General features: G+C 45.4%; 1 protein-coding gene across 1 annotated transcript; it reads left to right on the top strand.

Annotated features, from left to right (window-relative positions):
• The first annotated feature begins 2969 nt into the window (after nt 1-2969).
• On the top strand, nt 2970-20144 carry CNP (2',3'-cyclic nucleotide 3' phosphodiesterase). The gene is made up of 4 exons (XM_033170337.1): nt 2970-3105; nt 13481-14147; nt 17774-17916; nt 19430-20144. The coding sequence occupies exons 1-4, from the start codon at nt 3103-3105 to the stop codon at nt 19880-19882; spliced, it is 1266 nt and encodes a 421-aa protein (XP_033026228.1). The 5' UTR covers nt 2970-3102; the 3' UTR covers nt 19883-20144.
• Nucleotides 20145-21782: the final 1638 nt, after the last annotated feature.

Here is a 21782-nt window from a genome sequence, read left to right on the forward strand (position 1 = left end):
CCTGTAGTGATATATTTTATTTTCACTGACCATCTTAAACAACTTTAATCTTAATTGCAAGCTAGATAACCATTAGGGAAATCCTTCAATCAGTTAATGTCATAGTTCTAATGTAAGCTAAGGAACAATAAACTTTTTTTAAGGTGCTGCGAAGACAGTTCAACTGCTTAGGGCCTGAGATTCATCCAAAAATGCATGCAGGGAGTTATGCCTTTAAGCATTCAACTGAGGAAAGTGGTGGTTTTTTTTTTAATGTTACATTGAACAAAGGCCTCACGTTGAGATATGAGCCATTTCTGCATGGTCTGCGGCAATGCAGTTCACCAGAGAGATTTTGAAATCTAAACTTCAAAACATGACTTTCTAATGTATCATTGAGAAGTATACATATGCACACACGCATCAGAGTTTGCAAAAAACCATTGTTTGCAAAAAAATGTAAATCATGGCAATGGTGGGCACCTGGGTACACAAGCATTTCTTTTTGACATGCTACTTGTTTGGTGTGAATAGGGCAGCTGCAATTTTTGCGGACATTCAAATGTTGCAAATGGAAGTGGTGGGAATGCAGGTCATAGATTTGTGTGGCTTTTCCTCATCTTGCTTCCCAAATACAAAAAGTTTTCAGAACTCCAGAATGCTTGGACCCTCCCCAAGAAATAATGGTGTAGGTTCAGCAGTGGTGTAGACAATGTGCCACATTGTCTATATACACTGGTAGAAAACAGGCAGCACATTAATTAGATTGATATGTTCAAAGCCCATGCTAGCTAGGGCTGATGGGAATTGTAGTCCAAAACATCTGGATGGCACTAGATTGTGTGGTGGGGGAAGCTGGCCTAGTAACCATCTGCTTAGAGAGACATCTCTTCAGACCATCTACCCACCTTTCTGCCGCAAATTAATCCATGCAATCCATACCATAACATGTAGACTACAGGGGGGGAAACACCCACACACAGCAAAACTGTGAATTTATTTCAGATGCCTGTGGCAAGTGAAGGCACATTAACATGAGACAATTTCCCTCCTGTCAGTATCCAACTATCCAGGGATAGGAAACGGGGAATTTCTTAATATATTAAAGTATACTTATCTCAAGGAGCATCTCTACCCCATCGTTCAGCCCAGACACTGAGGTCCAGCGTCGAGGGCCTTCTGGCGGTTCCCTCACTGCGAGAAGTGAGGTTGCAAGGAACCAGGCAGAGGGCCTTCTCGGTAGTGGCGCCCACCCTGTGGAACGCCCTCCCACCAGATGTCGAAGAGAAAAACAACTATATGACCTTTAGAAGACATCTGAAGGCAACCCTGTTTGGGGAAGTTTTTAATGTTTGCCGTTTTCTCTTGTTTTTAATATTCAGTTGGGAGCCATCCAAAGTGGCTGAGGAAAGCCAGCCAGATGGGCGGGATAGAAATAAATTATTATTGGTATTATTATTAGCCAAAGTCTGGTGGTTGTCGTTTTAAAGAATCAAAGTGCCGCTCAGGCTGTTTTAAGAGTTGCAAGATCATAAAAAGTACAGTATATGAGAAAAGGGCAATTGGTATCACCAGCGAGGTTTGCAACAAAATCGTTATAGTGTATCTTCCTTAAAAAGCAGGGCATCCCTTTCAGACTGGGATTCCCCTCCCATGTTTCTTTCCCAACCAGCATCATCACACTACATTACTGATCTACTAAAAAAAGTAAAATTATCGGTCTACTAAAGCATGCTTTGTCCTTACTAGGCTGCTTTATTTTCTTGGGGTGGAGCGATGAAGAGCCCACCTTAGGGTGCAACATTTTTGCAGGATGTTTCCCTTCCTATTTCTTCATGTTTGGCTACAATCCTGGCTGGCTCTGCTCCTCCAGAGTTGCCCGGGTTGACTGCATTTCTTTCGTTCTCATAACCCCTGCTGCAACGAAGAAAACATATCCCTCCCTCCCAGGGCCGGATTTAGGTTTGATGAGGCCCTAAGCTACTGAAGGTAATGGGGCCCTTTATATGTCCAGCTGTCCTTTGTCAACAACAAACAGTCACTGTTTTTTGTGTTGAATAGATGCTATATGGTGATTTCTGGACCTAATAGGTATCTAAAGCCATTGCACATGTTGCCATGCAACCAGTCCATGCAGAATGTAGGCACCCTATACATAGAAATGAGCAAACCAGTGATATTTTAGGGAGCAGGCAGGGCCCATTACTTACATCAGAGGAGCCTACACAACACAACACAAAACAAAACAAAACAAAAAACAAAACAAAACACTGTTGCTGTATGTAGGTTTTATTTTATTTGTTTTATATCTTATATTTTGGAAATGTACATCCAGGTGTTTTTTTCATTTAATTTTTTTGGGGGCCCCCAAAAGAGTGGGGCCCTAAGCTGTAGCTTGTTTATCTTATATGTAAATCTGGCACTGCTAAAGACCCATCTATCCTTGTTATAACAGGTGTAGACCCAACTATCCTTGCTATAACAGGTGCAGAGAGTGAGCCCCTAAGCTATAGCTTGTTTAGCTTATACAAAAAAAAAAGAAAATTCTTTCCAGTAGCACCTTAGAGACCAACTGAGTTTGTTCTTGGTATGAGCTTTCATGTCTGAAGAAGTGTGCATGCACACGAAAGCTCATACCAAGAACAAACTCAATTGGTCTCTAAGGTGCTACTGGAAAGAATTTTCTATTTTGTTTCGACTATGGCAGACCAACACGGCTACCCACCTGTAACTTAGCTTATACAGTACGTATATACCCGGCACTGCGTCCCTCCTTAGCCCCTACTACTTCTTCCTTCCGGCTGCTCCCGAAAGTATTTTTTTAAGCGGGGCTCCGCAGGAACCTGATGCCAAGCGGCCTCTGGGGGGCAGCGCGTCCCGCGCGCGCTCCACGAAACCGCGCCTTCCCTCCTGCCGTGCCAGGCAGGGACTCGGGCGGGGAGGGCGCGGCTTGCTCCTCCTCCCCTCACTCCCGCCTCGGCCCCCCCCCCTTCCCGGGTGTATGAAAAGCAGCTGCGAGGGGGCTCCGTCCCTGTAAACGCAGGCGAAGTCCATTAGCGGTCTTGCACCTTCCCGAGGCGTCGATTCCGCTGCGTCCGGGACCCTCCGCTCGGTGGCGCTGCCATGGTGAGTGGGCTCGTCGTGCTGGGGCGGGAGTGGATGAAGGGGCTCCAAGGCGGGAAACGAAAGTGTGGGGACTGGGGAAGCGGGCGGAGCAATGGGGCGAGAGGTGCGCGCGCGTGCTTCTCCGGGTCTGCAGGCCGGCGGCAGCAGCAATAGGTAAGCGAGCAGCAGGAGGGAAAACGAGACTTTGTCCCCCGACAAAAGCTTTGAGCTTGCCAGGTTCTCAGTAGGTCAAGCGCTCCTCCTTACCTGTTGGGTTTCTGCCTGCCCTTGTGCTTTTCAGGGATATAAGGGACCAGTCCTAAGCGTATATAGACAGGTAGGGCTAGTCTTCCTCTTTCATTGTCTTTGGGGAGGGGAGGGGATGGCTTGTAGAAATTTTTATTTTGGGGGGAATATTCTCAAGGTTGTTCCCCAGAGCTGTGAGGGGGGAAATGGTAAGATGGGTGTGTGGAGTGAGGACCAGTTTTAGACTTTACATGATAATAACAATAATTTTATTATAATAATAATTTTATTATTTGTACCCCGCCCATCTGGCTGGGTTTCCCCTGCCACTCTGGGCAGCTCCCAACAGAATATATATATATATATAAAACGATAAAACGTCGAACATTAAAAACTTCCCTAAACAGGGCTGCCTTCAGATGTCTTCTAAAAGTCAGATAGTTGTTTTATTTATACCCTACCCATCTGAACGGGTTGACCCAGCCGCTTCCAGCACATTTAAAAGCACAATAAGGCGTCAGACATTGAAAACTTCCCAAACAGGGCTGCCCTTCTGATGTCTTCTAAAAGATGTGATTGTGTAGTTCTTTATCTCCTTGGCATCTGATGGGAGGGTGTTCACCCTTCTGCATGCAGGTCACCCAGACCACTTCTGTATGGCATGGGTTGTTTTGTATGGGATAGGGTGAGTTGGGGAGGCATATTGTCAGAAATACGTTTTCCAATATGCTACACTTTTCCTGGCGGTGGCTGATGTGCGGCGACACTCTATAGGGGCAGGGAGCAATTTCCCATGTGCTTTTGTTTTGTTTTCTGGCATAAGCTACAGCAGGAACCTCATTTTAGGGGAAAAGGAACGTAGAGGGAGATGGGCCTGGACAGAGGATGACAGACACTTGTAGAAGTTAACTTCTGGGGGACAAGTCTCTGAGCATAGGAAGAGATCGGAGTCTCAAAGTGGGAGGTGTATATTACATGCTCTGCATTTGTTGTGTGGCTTTAAAATTCATCTGCGCAGGGTGCATTTTGCAACAACGTAAGGCATCCCTTTTCAGAGAGATTTATGGCCAGGGTGGGGGCCCTTGTCACGTTTGCAACCATTAGGAATGACACAAAGCTGGATACAGAATATACCAGGGCTGGCCAACTCCCAAGAGACTGTGATCTACTCAGAGTTAAAAACTGGCAGTTTTTTAGGGCTACAGGGCTAGAATGTTGAGGGTTTTTTTTAGGGGAGCCAGCGTTGCTGAGCTTCTTTGGGGGAGCCAGTGATCTACTGGTAGGTCACGACCTACCTGTTGGACGTGCCTGGAATATACCATTGATTTTGTAAGAGACTTTGTCAGCCACAGATGCGAGCTACATGTAGATTGGTTTCTCCTGGCGATGGACATAATGCTCACTTAAACTCTCTTCGGTTTCACAAAACTCTTCATCAAGCATGGCGAAGAATGCCAACGCAACTTAAGGAAAAGAAAACATCAGTTTGCAAGAGAAAACATCAGTTTACATGGGTTGTTCCTCCTTGATTTAGTTGGAGTTGTATTATATTGCTTCACAGGTGGGGTGTAATTTGGCACTACAGCTGATGCTTTTGGGGGGGTTTTGTTTAGGATGAAGTTTACTATTTTTTCAATAAATAACGTAAAGTTAGAAATACCCCTGTGAGTAGTATAGGAGAACTGTGTTGAAAATTCTCTAAAATAATAATGTTGCATGTAAAATTTTATTTTGTAACGTTATACAATAACAGTTGGATTAGGATGTTCTTTTTTGTTACATTAAATTAATCAATAGAAATTATTATCCAAAAAAAATCTCTAAAATGGGAGGAGGGATGAGGAGAGCATACTTATCCTCCCCAAAGTTTGAGATCCCCCGCAAAGTATGAGATTTTAAACTTTTTTTCTTTTTCTTTTTCATCAGCACCTAATGTTTATGGGGAAGGTACATGCCCTTCTTAGCTGCCTAGGCTGTCATTTACTATTAATAAGCATCTGCTCCTAGTTGTTGGTGCAGCCCCTTGCACCAGTTTTCCACACTCCTATTTCTTCTCCATTCGACAGCAAATGCCATTTTGCATGAGGAATGCTAACTTTTTTACAGCCTTGCCGAGAGCACTGTGCATTTGCTTGGCTTATATTGGGCATGCAGGAGGCAAAAGAGTACTGCCATACTTCCTTTCCACCTGTAAAACCCTGGGGGAACAGGAAGAATTTTGAGATATTTTTAGAGAAGCAGTCTGCTGGGAAATAAAACTAGGGTGCTTTCCCTCGCCAACAAGCAACTCGTTAAACAAAATTATTTTCACGGTGTTTTTTTGGTGTACAGCTGGAACCAATCTCTTTCACTGACATAGCCTAGTTTAAAAACTCTACCCCTCCTTATTTGTTGAAAAACCAATGCATTTTTATATTGTTTCATAACAATAAAACAGCAATTTACAGCTAAAGAAATTGGGGGGGGGGAGCATTTGATCTATATTTAGGCTTATGACGAAGCTTTATTTTCCTGTTTTTATCTAAAGCACACAAACAGCTGGGTAACAGGACAGCTGGAATAGAAAAACTCTCTCTCTCTCTCTCTCTGTCTCTCTCTCTCTCTCTCTCTCTCCACTTGCTCAAAACAGTATATTGTTCCATGAGATTTTTCAAATTTGGGAGCAGGTACCCTGAGAAGTCATGGGGGCTATGTATTCTTAGAAGCTCTGGGTTTGCTCTAAAAACCTACTACTTATTGCTTTCATATTTTTTTTTTACAGATCTGTTTGTTTAGAATATTATTGCAGAACTTCTCTCTTTCCACTCAATCCCACTTCATTCTGCTTGCATATTTGTGGTCACTGAACATGCCAATAGCATTTTAGGCAAATGCAAGACAGATAAACATTCTGCATTCCAAACTGGTCTCAGAAGAAGAAACAGCCTGTTAATGGGTTTTAGCGTTCCAGCGCCCAATTTAGTTTTCCATTTTGGTGAAAGAAAGAGTGCCTACTTTTTATCACATTCCTTCTTGATTGGACTATAGGTTACCCCGAACCAAGCACATCGACCAATCTGATGACAGGTACACTTTTACTGAATTTAAATGCGGGGCAATTTCAGTTTTACAACACTACAACCTAAATAAAGTATTTACTTTTTAATGAGACACAATTTTAAATTACCTGCCCACAGGGAAGCTGATCTGCTTGGTTTCCATGTTCTGTTCTGAGCATGCCTCTTGATTGGAGGAAGCCCAGAGCATGAGTCATGTGAGGATGGGTCATTCTGGTGCATCTCCGTATTAAGGCACTGATTGCTCCTATTGTCTGCAATGCAGAGATGGGGCAGAATTGTCTGTCCCTCTGTAGAGGCTGATTGAAAGGAGGCAAATCGAGCCCAGTGACTCATACAGAGACACATCAGGCAGCTTCTGCTCAAGGCAGACAATTCCACCATATCACTCCATTGGGAATGACTGATCCAATCACACTTGGTGCAGAGGCGAGGCCAGAGTAGCAAGTCACACCACACACACACACACACACACACACACAGGATCCTGTATGAAACTGCCAGCTTAGAGGCAGCCCATTACATTGTTTTTAAGAATAAAAACAGCATATGGTGGTACAGATTACTCCAATCTAAACAGCTTCCCCTCCTGCTTGGCAGAATGAGACTCGCCACAGGCGGCAGATCTGGACCCAAGGTGTTTGCCATGCTTGCCATGTCTGTGGTGGTGCGAGTACAGGAGGGGCAGGGGCATGGATCTGTGGTGAGATCGGTAACAGGGGGCGATAGGGCATTGTGCTTCAAGCGGCAAAATGCCCCGGGCTGGCCCTGTGGCTTAGGGATGGGTCTTAGGTGCCACAGGTGACCAAATGAGGCTATATACAAATATAGGGCAAATGTGGAGAAATGTGCCCAGAGAAGGCCTTGTTGACAGATTAAGAACCATCAGATCTCTGGGTCCAGATAGTATCCACCCAAGAGGTTTTAAGAAACAAATAGGACGTTGCTGATCTTTTAAGAAAAACGTGCAACCTCTCCTGAAAATCAGACTCTATAGCTGAAGGCTGCAAAGTAACTAATGCAAGACTATTTTCTTCAAAAAGGCGTCTGGGAAATTACAGGCCCGCTAGCAGAAAGCGTGATTAAGGGTAGAACTGCCAAGTGTACAGAAGAACAAGCCTTACTGAAGCAGAACCAGCATGGCTTTCTATCTAATCTCATAATTTGTGCCCAGTCCTGCGGAGCACAAAAATCACCTATCGGACTATGGAATGTATGACGTATGCTATTATGGTGAGATCAAACGCAGAAGAAGCTTCCTGTCCTTCTCACACCGTGAGACAAAGGCTGCAAGGGACCCTATGTACACCTCTGCCTTCACCAAAGACTCCAGAGTCAGTGTAGCAGTCATAGAAGAAGAGAAGAGATCCTTTTGTAGATCAGTAACTGGCTAAAGTTTAGGAAGCAGAGAGTTGGGGTAAATGGATGGTCCTCTCAAGGGAGGGCTCTAAGAAGTGGGGGTCCCCCAATCACTGGTATCGGTACTTGTGCTGCTTACCTTGTTCATAAACAATTTGGACCAGTGGGTGAAACGTTACATAGCTGAGCTTGCGGATGGCACCAAATCGTTCAGGGTGGTAAGAATAAAAAGAAGATTCTGACGAGCCTAAAAAGAGTATCTCCAAACTGAGTGGATGGGCATTAAAATGGCAGATGTGAGTCAGTGTAAGCAAGTGTAAAGAGGGCAATAAATGGGGCAATGAATCCTGGCTTCACATATACATTGACGGGGTCTGAACTGGTGCTCACTGACTCATCTTGGAGTTGCACATTTTCATCGAGCTGTGAAATATGGTTTACTCCCTCCATCCAGTGTTGGAGGCTGTTGCCAGCATGCACAAGTAGGGGAGAGAGCTGTTGTGTTCGTGTTCTGCTTGGGGGGGGGGCTTCTCATCCTTGAGAAACGGATGCTGGATTAGAGGGGAGGTAGGTTCAATCACATTTTTAAAAGGCTTGCTGGCGTATCGTGTGTGAACAGCAGTCAACCAGTAGCTGAAAATGAAAAACACATCACTCAGAGATTGGCAAAAGTGGAAAGCAATCTTGTGATAACTTACAAGAAGAAACTAGCATCCAGCTTCCCATTTGACGTTCGTAGTTTTCATTTGGCACAGAATGAAGAGCTCGAAGCCGCCTTCTCAGTGCACTTTCTCTCGCACAGAAGTGCCTTAGACCATTTCAGCTCCTGGTGCCGTTTTCTGTTGTTAGTACAGGTACTACATAAAGGTAAAGGTACCCCTGACCATTAGGTCCAGTCGTGGACGACTCTGGGGTTGCGGCGCTCATCTCGCTTTACTGGCCAAGGGAGCCGGCGTACAGCTTCTGGGTCATGTGGCTAGCATCACTAATCCACTTCTGGCGAACCAGAAGCAGCACACGTAAATGCCGTTTACTTTCCCTCTGGCGCGGTACCTATTTATCTACTTGCACTTTGATGTGCTTTCAAACTGCTAGGTGGGCAGGAGCAAGGACTGAGCAACAGGAGCTCACCTTGTGGGGATTCGAACCGCCAACCTTCTGATCAGCAAGCCCTAGGTTCTGTGGTTTAACCCACAGCAGCACCCGCATCCCATACAATAGTCGCTTGCATAAAATGTTTGCAATTGACTTGCGTTTAAAAATATAAACAGAAATTCATTCCACGATAAAAAAGAAAACCAGTATAAAACATTAATATTTTTGTACAAAATACCAAGTTTTTTTAAAGAAAAGCCTCCCACTCCCTTATTTTGCTGCAGCTTTTCAATCTCTGTTCACCTTGAATACTGTGAGTGACAGTTTGTACAGCAGACCCTTCAGTGGAATGTGGGAAATGTGTTATGTAGGAGGTTATCTCTAGTAGTTTCTTATGATCCAGCTGTTTCTTAGAGGGTTTGTAGGAACAGGCTTTAATTAATTTGGACGTCTCTTTGGTAAGTTTTTATTCACTGAAATCAGCTACACTTAAATTAGTTGCGTGTCCCATTTATTTCAGTTGCATGGACTTCAGTGGGCTTTCCAACAAGGACCGCTAGATATGGATCCAGGCCATTGTATATTGTAATATGTACACAGCATTGGGTTTGATCGTAGAGAAGGTGCTTAAAAATATTTATACCATTAAAACGATACTGATTTGTAATGCAGGCAGTGGTTTTGGCTTGTGTGACACAATGCAGGACAATTGCATTTCAGGGCAGTCTCCTTCTTTTTGCATCACAGGACTGGGAACTTGGGTTCCCAACAAATTACGACAATTATCTGCAGTCTGTAATGTAAAGGTTGGAGGGGGGAAGCTAGCTAAGCAGCTGTGTCCTCCTTGCTATTTGGTCCCTCCCTTATTGCTTGTTAGTGTGGTGCGGTACAGGGAAGGAAAGTGAGGAGGGGGCTTGTTTTGTGCAGAATGGGACAAATTGTTCCGCACTGGAAAACCATCCAAGTTCTCCTCTTTAGACTGGCTTGTGTGGTACCATTGTCCTTAATCTCCTCCCCCTCATTTTTAACACAAGCATTTATTATTTCAGTTTCACTTGCAAAACAATTGGTGCTCACAGTGTATTCCCTCCCACCCACAATTATTGTTTTGTTTTGTCTTCTGTGTGTGTGTTTTTTTTAAGCCATTGTTAACCGCTGTTCCCCAGGCAGCTGTTTTTGTCAAAACAGTGCAATAGCTACTCAAATGCCCTTGTCTTGACCAAACGCAGGCAGCATCTTCACTGTGTCTTGAAACTGGACACAGGAACAGAGATGGGTTTTCTTTCCCCCCCACATTGTAATGCGAGTCTTAGTCGACTTGCGGCACTCAGTCTTCCCTGCTTCTGTGTCAACAAAAGTAGTGAATAGTTTAATCCTTTGGCTGTAATGACTACTTTGATAGTCATTAAGGCACCACAGATGCCTTGTTTATCTTCAAGGATCTGGGAGACATGTAGCTATTGCTGAGCTGGAAGGGACCTCTAAGGGTCATCTAGTCCAACCCCCTGCAATACAGGAATCTCAACTAACGCATCCATGACAGATGGCCATCCAACCTCTGCATAAAAAACCTCCAAGAAAGGAGAGTCCACAACCTCCTTAGGGAGACCGTTCCACTGCCTGACAGCTGTCTTACTGCTCTTCTTGATGTTTAGTCAGAAGCTCCTGTCTCATAACTTGAATCCATTGGCTCGAGTCCTGCCCTCCAGAGCAGGAGGAGACAAGCTTGCTCCATCTTCCATGTGACATCCCTTTATACACTTGAAGATGGCTATCCTATCTCCTCTGTTTTCATGACGCTTGATCATCTTGATCTCCCTCCTCTGGACACGTTCCAGCTTGCCAATATCCTTCTTCAATTGTGGCACCCAGAACTGGACACAGTATTCTAGGTGTGGTCTGACTGAGACAGAATAGAGCGGTTCTATTAATTCCCTTGATTGAGACACTATATTTCTACTGATGCAGCCTAGAATAGCATTACAGTAGCTTTTCTGCTGTTGCTGCATCACACTGTTTACTCATGCTAAGCTTGTGGTCTATGAAGGCCCCTAGATCCTTAAATTGTAATCTCAATCCCCTGATAAAGGCTTCTAAAAGCTTGCTTTGGTGGTTGCGAAACAACTGTGTGTAATGTCTCTGAAATTCAGAAGAGCAGGTGTGCCTTCCAGGTGTTGCTGTTGCAGCATAAATTCCATCGTCCCTGGCCATCAGCCATCTTGGCTGGAACCAACCCCTTCTTGAACAGCGGCGCCCAACTTCTAACAGGCTTAAGAATCACTCTGCCTCTTTCCATCTCTCTTTATCCTGCATCTTCTCTCAAACTCTGCACCCAGCTTGAGGCTCAACACCTTCGTTTTCTGCTTCCGTCACCCGTGGCAGAACTGGCCCCGTGGCGTTTTTGCTGCCCGAGGCTGAACATCAACCATCACTGCACCCCGCCAAGTCATAACCCATAAACCAAGTTATTCTAGTACCTGAGCCAGAAAAATCCCACAAGTGCCTCTCCCTAGGAATTCCGAGACAGTAATAACCAATTAAGTAACAATGTGTTGCCTGAGGCAGCTGCCTCCCTCTGCCTAATGGTAGGGACTGGCTCTGCCAGGGACTCAGCACACCCAGGGAAGCCTTTTGTTGTTGTTGTTGTTGCTGCTGCTGCTGCTAAAGCCAACTGCTCCTGCAAATCCTCTTTGAGTCATGATCTTTCTCTCTGGTCAGGCCCACACTTTTTGCTCCTCTGCCCTCTCTCTTTGGATTTTTGCCTGCTCTGCTCATTTAATAATAATAATAATAATAATTTTATTTATACCCCGCCCTTCCCAGCCAGAGAACCGGGCTCAGGGCGGCTAACATCAATTAAAATCACAACAAAAAACATAAAAACGATCAATTTAAAATAACAGATTAAAATACAAATTTAAAATTCAATTAAAACTGCAGGTCTGAATTTCAAAATAACCCACCAATAAGTAGCTTAGCCCCAAGGGTTTTGTTCTGAGCGAAGTATCAAAATTCTGCGCTGAGAAAAGCTGAACTCGGCCTGTTACACACTGCACGCACCGAGAAATCATCTTATTTTTATTCTTGTAGGAAGGGGTAAAGAGGGCTGTGTGTAGGGTGGGACTTTGACTATCGTCCACCCCCGTTTTGAGTTTGGCCATTTCACCTGGCTTCACAGTAAGAAACGGAAGACTGCGGCTTTTTTTTTCAATGGCCAGTGTTTGCACAGAATCTGCCCAGCTCTGCTAGTACTGTGGTCTATCTGCTTGGGGATTCCTCTCCCTTCTCCCATCCTTTTTCACCACCTCAATACATTTGTCACAAAGTACCAGTCATAAGTCCTTGCCTTCACACCAAAGTATCTCTTTGGGGAAGAAAAAGAGAGAGGTTGTGTGTTTAATGGTCACACTTGACTTGAGAGAGCCAGCTCTTCTCTCGCTTCCGCTGCTACCTGTCGTAGGCTCACAGAGAACATATTCACTTCCTCAGCAGCTGTGGGGGCAGCAAGTATTTTGCATCTTCAGTTTCATGTCGTTTTTTTCATTTGTTTTAAGCTTTCAAGAAGGAAACTTTGAAACGGCATGCCCTCTGCCACAGTTGATGCTTTTGGGTGGGAGAGCGTAATTTGCTTGTCCGCAAGTGCATACTTGAATGTGTGTATTGAACGAGGGAGGGAGATAGTGGCTTACCTCGTAAACGGGATCAGGCCAAAGGCCCATCTTCCTTTTACCACAGTGGCCACCCAGATGCCCATGGGAAGCCCAGAAGCAGGGCTTTCCCTCCCTGCGACCCCAACCAGCTGGTATGCAGAACCATACCTCTTCTGACACTGGAGGGGGGAACGTAGCCAATGTGGGTGGTTGCCACCGATATCCTCCACAGACTTGTTGAGCCATCACTTCCTGTTGTGGGAACCAATTCCCTAGCTCAGGGTTTCCCAAACTTGGGTCTCCAACTGTCGTTGGACTACAACTCCCATCATCCCTAGCTAGCAGGACCAGTGGTCAGGGTTGAATGGGAATTGTAGTCCAAAAACATTTCTCCCTCTTGCTTGATTGGCTGTTACTGGCAGGAGGCGGGGAAACACTCAACATGCAATGCACCATTTTCGTGGTTTGTTACTAGGGAAGATTTTGGCAGCCATGCATCCCACCCCATGGTAAAAGCCACTTAGGCCGCAAGACGATATGGGGCTGATCAGAACTTGGATTTTTTTTTTTTAAAAAAAAGAGCTGTGGAATTTCCTATGCAAGGTGCTCTCTAGGGGAAGATTTGTACGTAAATTAGAGGTATTTGTGGCATGAGGTTCTGTAGGCCTCAATAAACGTTAGTCTTTGAAAGGTGCCATAGGGTGTGTGGTTTCACCCTCCCCCCCCCTTTTCCCTACAGCAGATTAACAGGGCTGCTGCTTCTGGAATGCACCATGTTCTTAGCTGACATAATAGCATCATTTAAAAGCCATCACTGGGCCATTTGTGCCCATCTGAATAGCCCAGCAACAACAAAAACAAAAATCCCCTCTCTGGTTCAGACTGAAAACAGTGACCCTATTATTGAGGGCCCAAAGATGGTATCTTTCTCTGGAATGTTCCGGATGAACTGCGCACACAACTATTCCTTTTCTTTCCCTTCCCTTCCAGAACAAAGGCTTCGGCCGGAAGAGCCACACGTTCCTGCCCAAGATATTTAGGAAAATGTCTTCCCAGCCCAAGGAGCGCCCTGAGAGCTTGCAGTTTCCTTTCCTGGACGACAACGACACCATTGCCACCATCCGGGAGTCGAAGACGTTGTTCGTTCTGCGGGGCCTGCCCGGCAGCGGGAAATCCACTTTGGCGCAAGCCATCCATGACAAGTACAAAGATGCCTGCAAGGTCATCTCCGCTGACGGCTACAAAATCCAGCCTGCTGTCAGGAGCGCCATTCCCGATGACTACAGCAAGGTTGATGAGGACCTAGGCGACTACTGCAAGCGTGACATCAGCGTGCTGGTGGTAGACGACACCCACCATGAGAGGGAGCGCCTGGATCAGATCTTCGACATCGCCGACACGTACCGCTACCAGGTCATCATCGTGGAGCCCAAGACGACGTGGAAAATGGATTGCTTGCAGCTGAAGGATAAGAACCAGTGGAAACTCTCGGCGGACGAGCTCAAGAAGCTGAAGCCCAGTTTGGAAAAGGATTTCCTTCCCTTGTATTATGGGTGGTTTTTGAGCAAAAGGAGCTCGGAGAACTTGCGGAAGACCGGGCAGGCGTTTTTGGACGAGCTTGCCAGTATCAAAGTCTTCAGAAAGGAGGCTAAGCAATGTGGGTCCCCCAAAAACCTGTTTTTTGTGTGTGTCAGATTTGCCTTCTACTAACTAACTCACGAGACCTGGCTTTCTACTAGTTGAGCATAAGATGAGCAACTTCTATCTAGCTCCCATGTTGCTTCCTTTGAGGTTAATTGCTGGTATCCTATACTTGTTCAGCAAACTCTCTCTTTTTTAAGATACCAAGTTTCCAGTTTTCCTGTTGACGAGAAAGCTTGAGAATGTGTCTCGTTACTCATTTGTGCCGCTCCCTGTCGAATCCAATAATTACTGAATCATTTGAGGAAACAAAAGGAATTATGCAGAATCAAAACTCTGTTAATTCTGAGTGCATATTGTTTAAGGGAGACACTGGTGCAGAACCCACAAGTTGACCCTTCGAGAATGTTCTGTGTGCTGCAGGTTTGGGGAACTTGTGCAGCCTTCTTGAAGTTGCTAGAGCTGAACTCCCATCACCCCTAGCCCTTGGCCATGCTGACTGATGGGAGTTGTAGTCCAACAATATCTATAGGAGCAAACATTCCTCACTCTTGCCCTAAGGTAGAAATACTTCTGTGAACGCAGGGGGGTCTGTTCTAACATCTAAAGTGCTTAGATGTTGTGGGCTACTGCCTAATCCTGCCCATGTTGCCTGAGCTCCTGCTTCCAAACACCCACCCATGTTACCCGACTCTGGAAGCCAATGAGACCAGCCCCTCTTCCCCCATCCTACACCAGCAGCAGCCTCCCAATAGCTGCAGGGACCCCCCGGTCCATCTTCGTTAAAGATGCTGCCAAGAAATCAGCCCCCATTGAGGAGTAGCAGGGGATCTCCTTCCCACCTTTCCTTTGCTTCAGCAGTTCTGTTTTGAGGCATCTCAGTATTCTCCATCATTTGGTTTCAGGAGGCTGTGCAGAAAGCTGCTCATATTCACTCCTGGATCTGATCTATAGGCAGGCTGTGGGTGTTACGAGCCAGAAACAAGCTTTAGGTTGCGCTATGGAATATCAAGAGTGCAAATTATCTTTTTTTTTTGGCAGCTTATATCTCAAAGTAAGTTAGTCCTGCCCCAGGGAAAGCCACCACACTGTGCTAGAATGAATCCTCTAGCATCCTCCCTTCACCTCTGTGCCAAGAGTAGGGGAAAATTCATGGCACAAGCTGGGACCAAGGAGAGCTGCCACTGTCACCACCACCAGCTGTAGAAGTGCCATCCTAGGCACCTGCATGGTCATAGACTCCTAGAATTGTAGAGTTGGAAGGGACCCCATGGGTCATCAGGTCTTAACCCCCTGCAAGCAGGAATCTCAACTGAAGCATCCCTGACACATGGCCACCCAACCTCTACTTAAAAACCTCCAATGAAAGGAGAGTTACCCCTGTGTCTACAAAAGAATCAGAGTGCTCGTCACAAGGACTATGCAGCTCATCCAGGGAGCTTGTCTACTCCACCTTCCCCTGAAATGCCACACTGCCTTCCCTGTGCAAAGCTTATGCCACTCTCTGGTGTTTGCCATTGTAAAGGCAGGGCCAACCTAGCAGCAAAGTAGGATCTTACAAACAGGATTGGGAGGGTCCTCCTGGCTTGGAAGAACTTTGCTTTCTAGCTTGATGGCAGAAGCAGAAACCCTGTCTGGGCTCTTGGCTACATAACACCTCACCCCATTTTGGACCAAGAGCAGGTGAATCGCGCAACCTGCGCCTGTAGGTTAGGTAACTTTCCCCATGCGCATAGCTTGTGCATGATGCGTGGCTTCTGCTACTCACATGGAGGGCAGAGCAGCTCTTCAGCACCACCTGATTTTGGACCACTGACAAATCCATTTGCTCTCCCAGCAAACCTTTTGTGATTTTGGGCAGGCATTGCCCCATTTGCTTTCAAAACATGCAGAGTCTCTCAGGTTGGGTAGGGAGGCAGCCCCTTTGGACCACAGAACCACGCAAAATGGATGGGTCAAGGCTCTTTAGTGATTCTCACTTCCTAATGAAAGTCAATATTTCACGGATGTTAAATGCTACGTTGTTGGTTTTTTTCCTGTGCGTGCTTAGGATGTTTCAACATATGTGCCACATAGCCGTACCCAAACGGGAATATTTCCCATCCATTAGCCACCCTCCATTTCCAGGAATGGGCACCTTTAAATGTGCCACAACTAACTGGCAATTCACCTTAAAGATGTTACCCAGTTACTGGCATCAAATTGCCCCTAATGAAGCCAGCCCAGCTTGGTGGAATGCACTCTCCAAGTTTACCACCACATTCCTCAGCTAAGCTGCAGCAGCACTTGCAGTTTGAAAGTTTGCATCCACATCTTGGTTAAATATTATGAATGTAGTTTCTACTTTCTACACAGTGCCCTTGCCGTACTAACACATTCAGTGTGCTTTCCACTTGGATCCCTAAGAAATGATAAAATGATTTGGGACAATGCTGCTTAAGGAGATACCATGCATTGGCAAGGCTAGCAAGCTCTCCACATGACACAGATTCCTTGGCTAACAGCCTGAATCTCTTGCTCTCCTCCCCATTGTAACGTCTCTGGAATTACAAACTCTGCAATGCAACTTAGCCAGCTAAGGGTCTTCACCCCTACAAATGGCAGCCCATGAAGCTTCATCAGGGGTGGAGAACCTTTGACCTTCCAGATGATGTCAGGCTCCAACTCCCATGAGCCCCAGCCAGCATGGCCCATGATCAGGGATGATGGGGAATTGAAAGTCTAACATTATCTGGGGTGGGGTGGGGAACACAGCTTCCCACCACCTCTTCTAGACATTATCTAGGGGGCGGGGGGGGGGGAGATGATGTAAGCTGCTGCTTTTGTCAACAGCCACACTGCTCCTGTGAACGTGCACTTCTGGCCAAAAATGCTCATCCATGCTGAACTGGTTGAAGTTGACCCCTTCCACAGTTGTGTCCCCACTGCATATTCATTCTTGATTGCATTACCAAGACGTAGCAAGGGCTGTGCTTAAACACTTTAGGCACCTGACCTCCAAGCAGTGATTAAAAACTGCGAGAAATTTAACATAACCAGACAGCTGCAGTTTTTTTAAAAAAATTAAATTTATATTAAATTTACAAAAATGTGTACGTTGCATGTGTATAGTGTTTTGAAAATGCTAAGTCTTAATCAAATGCCATTATCTTGTTTCAGTACATTACCTGGTCTATGGAAGTTCTAAAAATTAGCAAAGGGAGAGCCAGATCTTGTTTTTGTCCGCAGGTGTTTAATGCCCACTGTTTTCCTGCTTTAAATTAACCCTGCAGATTGTCCTAAGTAAAAGAATAATAATACCATACTGGCCTGAATATAAGCCTCACTTCTTTTTTCAAATTCTGGCAGTGGAAAGTTAAAGTGCGGCTTAAATTCGCGACCTTGCAAAAAATGGCTTTTACGATATCGCTGCTGAAACAGACATACGGTAAAACAGAATGGGTGTGAGTGCCTGCGGAATTTTAAGGGAGTGGCTTATATTCGGGTATTGTCTTTCCCCCCTTGAATTTTAAAGGTGCGGCTTATATTCGGGTGCGGCCTATATTCGGGCCAATACAGTAATAATTGGGGTGGGAAAAGCAGGTGGGAAGAAACAACGAAATCAGTTTGCCGAGACTCATTATTTCCCTCCTTCGTTTGCAGTTGGACAACCCAGCGAAGACCCCAAGGCAAAAGTTGACTTGACCGGCTACTTTGTGAAAAGGCCACCGGGGGTCTTGCACTGTACCACAAAGTTCACCGACTATGGGAAGGCTCCAGGATCAGATGACTACGCACAGCAGGAGGTGATCACTTTGCTTTCTTCCACTCTTGACTAGGGAAAAGGGATGGTTCTTGTAGGAGCTTTCCATATGTTCTTGTGTTGGAAACTGCAACTTTTTCACCCTCCTCAGTCTTTTGAGATGGGAGTGGACCATTTCCAAGGGAATCCATATGTATCCTGGCAGTTGCACCCAACGCTTTGAGTGCAGAATTCCTCTTGCACTCTGGGGCTTCCCCCTTCCTCTCCCCTCCCTGCATGCCCTCAAAAACTGCTCCGGAAGGTCCGCCAAACTTCTAGAGCAGATTTTGAGAATGCCTGGGAGGCTGCAGGGGAGAGAAAGGACAAGTTATGTTGTGCTAGTGGAACAGTTGGGCTGAATATGACCCTGGGTGCCCAGCTGAGGTTTCTAAGAATCCAATCAAGAAAGCAAAGAGCTCAGCAGAGAGTATGTGACTCAGTTCAAGTCCCTACAAATGACATGTTACATAAATCTGGTCAATCTTGCATATAAAAGGTAAAGGGACCCCTGACTGTTAGGTCCAGTTGCGGACGACTCTGGGGTTGCGGCGCTCATCTCGCGTTACTGGCCGAGGGAGCCGGCGTACAGCTTCCGGGTCATGTGGCCAGCATGACTAAGCCGCTTCTGGCAAACCAGAGCAGCGCACGGAAACGCTGTTTACCTTCCCGCCGGAGCGGTACTTATTTATCTACTTACACTGCGTGCTTTCGAACTGCTAGGTTGGCAGGAGCAGGGACCGAGCAACGGGAGCTCACCCCGTCGCAGGGATTCAAACCACCAACCTTCTGATCGTCAAGCCCTAGGCTCTATTTAACCCACAGCGCCACCCACATCCCTTAATCTTGCATATAGTCTCTTTCAAAACTTGCCTTGAAATTTTGCACAAATACTTGTTTGGGTTTTGTTTTTTAAGCCAATAAGAGATTCCAGTGAAGTCCCCAAAATGAAATGTGACTTGTATGTTGTAAGCAGACATAACTGGAAACGAGTACAAATAGTTACAGACTCTGCACAGTTACCCCTTCCTCCCCTCCACTTGGGGAGAAGTACCTGAATATGATTACATACATCTCCCAGATTTTTATATACATTTGCAAAAAATTTATTTTGAAACCTTGTCAGACTGGTAAAATGGCTGCTTGCAACCAGATAGTGAAGCTTTTGTAAATTAGATGACACTAACTTTTTGTCCCACTTTTATCTTAGGGTGCAAGCCTGTGGTTTCTGGGATGGTGTTTGTGTGTGTGTGTGTGTGTGTGTGTGTGTGTGTGTGTGTGTGATAGCTTTTTGTGTTCATGGAAGCCCAGCTAGTTTCTGTTTTTACGCTTTAGGCTAGTAACTTTTGTGGAGTTCTTTGCAAGGCTGTTTTCAGTCGACAACAGCAAAAGCCTCCATGGATTTTAACGAGCAGGTTCAGTCATTTAAACGCAACCAATAACTGATCAAGCAAGACGGTCTTAAAACAAGTCTTTGACTGCACTGGCAGCCCTAACAGAAATCCTTTCTCCCCACTCAGGCTGTTAAGTCATCTTATGGGAAAGCCTTCTTCCTGACCATCTCTGCTCTCTTCATCACACCAAGAACGGCTGGGGCCCGCGTGGAACTCAGTGACCAGCAGATGCTTCTGTGGCCTGGCGACGTGGACGTGCTTCAGCCAGCCGTCAGCCTCCCGAAAGGCAGTCGGGCACACATCACCCTGGGGTGTGCCAGCGGGGTAGAAGCTGTCCAAACCGGCATTGACCTCCTCGAGTTTGTCAAGTTGGAAAAGGCAGGGAACAAAGGCGAGGAAATAGGGGAAATTGGGGGCGGGAGACTTTTGTCCTACGGCAATGGCCTTTGGATGCTCCAGCTTTCTAAAAAGATTGAGGTGAGGTGTGTCTTTTCTGGGTACTATGGAAAGGGGAAACTGGTGCCAACTCAAAGTGGGAGTAAACGGGGCTCCCCTTTTAACGCTTGCATCATCATCTAAGGGCCCTTCTTGCTACTGCAGTCTTTCCGTTTGCAGCAACGCGCAACTTTTATAAACAACTCCCCAAGCCACCACACATCCAAGTACCGTCCTCCAACTAAAGACCAACTCTTGTTAAATTTTAGCTTATCTGGCCTCTTCAGAGAAATTTCTTCTCGTTCAGGGAAAAACACCACCAGAGGGCCAGTAATGGAAAATTAGCTCCTTTGTTATATATGTGTGAATTAAGATTAATGCAACTGGATTTGTGGTGTTTTTTGTTTTTTTTTTAAAAAAAGGTTTTTTGTTTCGTTTTAAAGGTAGAGAAACATCCTTTAAGCATGGCCACTGCTTGTAAATCCACTAGAACTTGTGCTGTTAGGGCTCTCGCAGAATGAAGTGGTAGAATGGGTTATATCACGTCACACTGCAAATGGTGTTTTATGTGTGAGAAGTTGCATTTTTTCCCTCAACAGTCTCTGCAAGTAGAAAGTCAGCAGAGCAAGGAAAAGGTGAGGCGAGAACCACGCTGGTTTGTTATTTGCAGGGGACATATTTACAGAGGGGTGTATTCAAAATAATAATGATTTAATAAAAATATTTATTTGTACCCCGCCCATCGGACTGGGTTGCCCCAGCCACTCCAGGTAGCTGATGTGATTCACCTGTAGTATGAAGTGGTACAATCCATTCTCACCCCACCCCCCTATTCTGCTGAGTAGGTAGGCCCAATCTGCCTTGTTTGGGATCTCTCACATTGCTCCCCCAGAATTCTGTGAAATGCAGATTGAAAGGAATAAAGGAAAAGTTCCGTGCACTGGCCTTGGATTTGCTGGATTCAGATCTCAGCTTAGTTACAGTGATTTAATAGCACCTCTCTTCAGTTACTTCATTTCTGAAAGGGTTTCAAAAGCTAGAACTGGATCAGCAGTTAATCCTGCTACAAGGACCAACAGGGTTCTTGTGAAGTCAAAAGCGTCCGTAAATCCTAACATGAAGTGTATTTAATCAAGGACTTACATGGCAGTTTGTGTACAGCAAATGACCCCCTCCCAATTTTTTTTTTTAAGTTGGTCAAGACAGTGGTGGAACCTGTGTCTTTCTGCTAATGTGTGAACACAGACAAGTGCTATACAGATATTTATGGCACAGCCACGTGCATATTTACTCAGCAGTCCCATTGACTTTAAGGTGATTTATTCCAGGGAAGTTTACCTGGCGCCTTCATTATATACCTTTAGGTGCCAGGAAAAAACATTCCTTTTAAACCAGGCCTTCGGTTGAGCTGATGGACACCCCATACCCTTTTAAATTGTGGCTCTTTTTGGGGGGGGGGTACTATTGTGTTATTTTGATTTTATATTTTGTGATCTTTTCAGCGAACCGCCCGGAGACCTCCGGGTATAGGGCGGTATATAAATTCAATAAATGAAAATATAAATAATAAAATTATTCTCAGATAAGTATGTAGAGCCCCAGCCAGCATGCCCAATGGTCAGTGGTGGATAGGAATTGGAATCGAACAACACAACGGCCACAGGTTCCCCATCTCTCTCCTCTGGATACATCAGATTCTGAATAAAGGTACTGTTTAGTTTTTATATCTGCCTTTTATGCAGACTAGTATGCAGGTCTTCAGTTAAAGCATAGACGTATGAGACAAGTGCAGCATTTTTTTCACATCTCAGCTGGAACATGGTTACGACCCTGACAGTGGCCTATTTTAGATATAGAAGTCAATAAAACTCCCAGCCACTCTTATTGCAAGATTTTTTTATTTTGTGAATAGAACTGCTGTTCGCTTACTGAATATTTCAGTTTCCTATTGAATATCCTCCACTCGCCTTGCAACTTTGACATGTCCTGTTGAACACGTTGTTTACCTGACTGCATTCCAGCAGTAGTTATGTAAGACATTTGA

Source organism: Lacerta agilis, chromosome 14, assembly GCF_009819535.1.
Source record: "Lacerta agilis isolate rLacAgi1 chromosome 14, rLacAgi1.pri, whole genome shotgun sequence".
Taxonomy (NCBI): Eukaryota; Metazoa; Chordata; class Lepidosauria; order Squamata; family Lacertidae; genus Lacerta; species Lacerta agilis.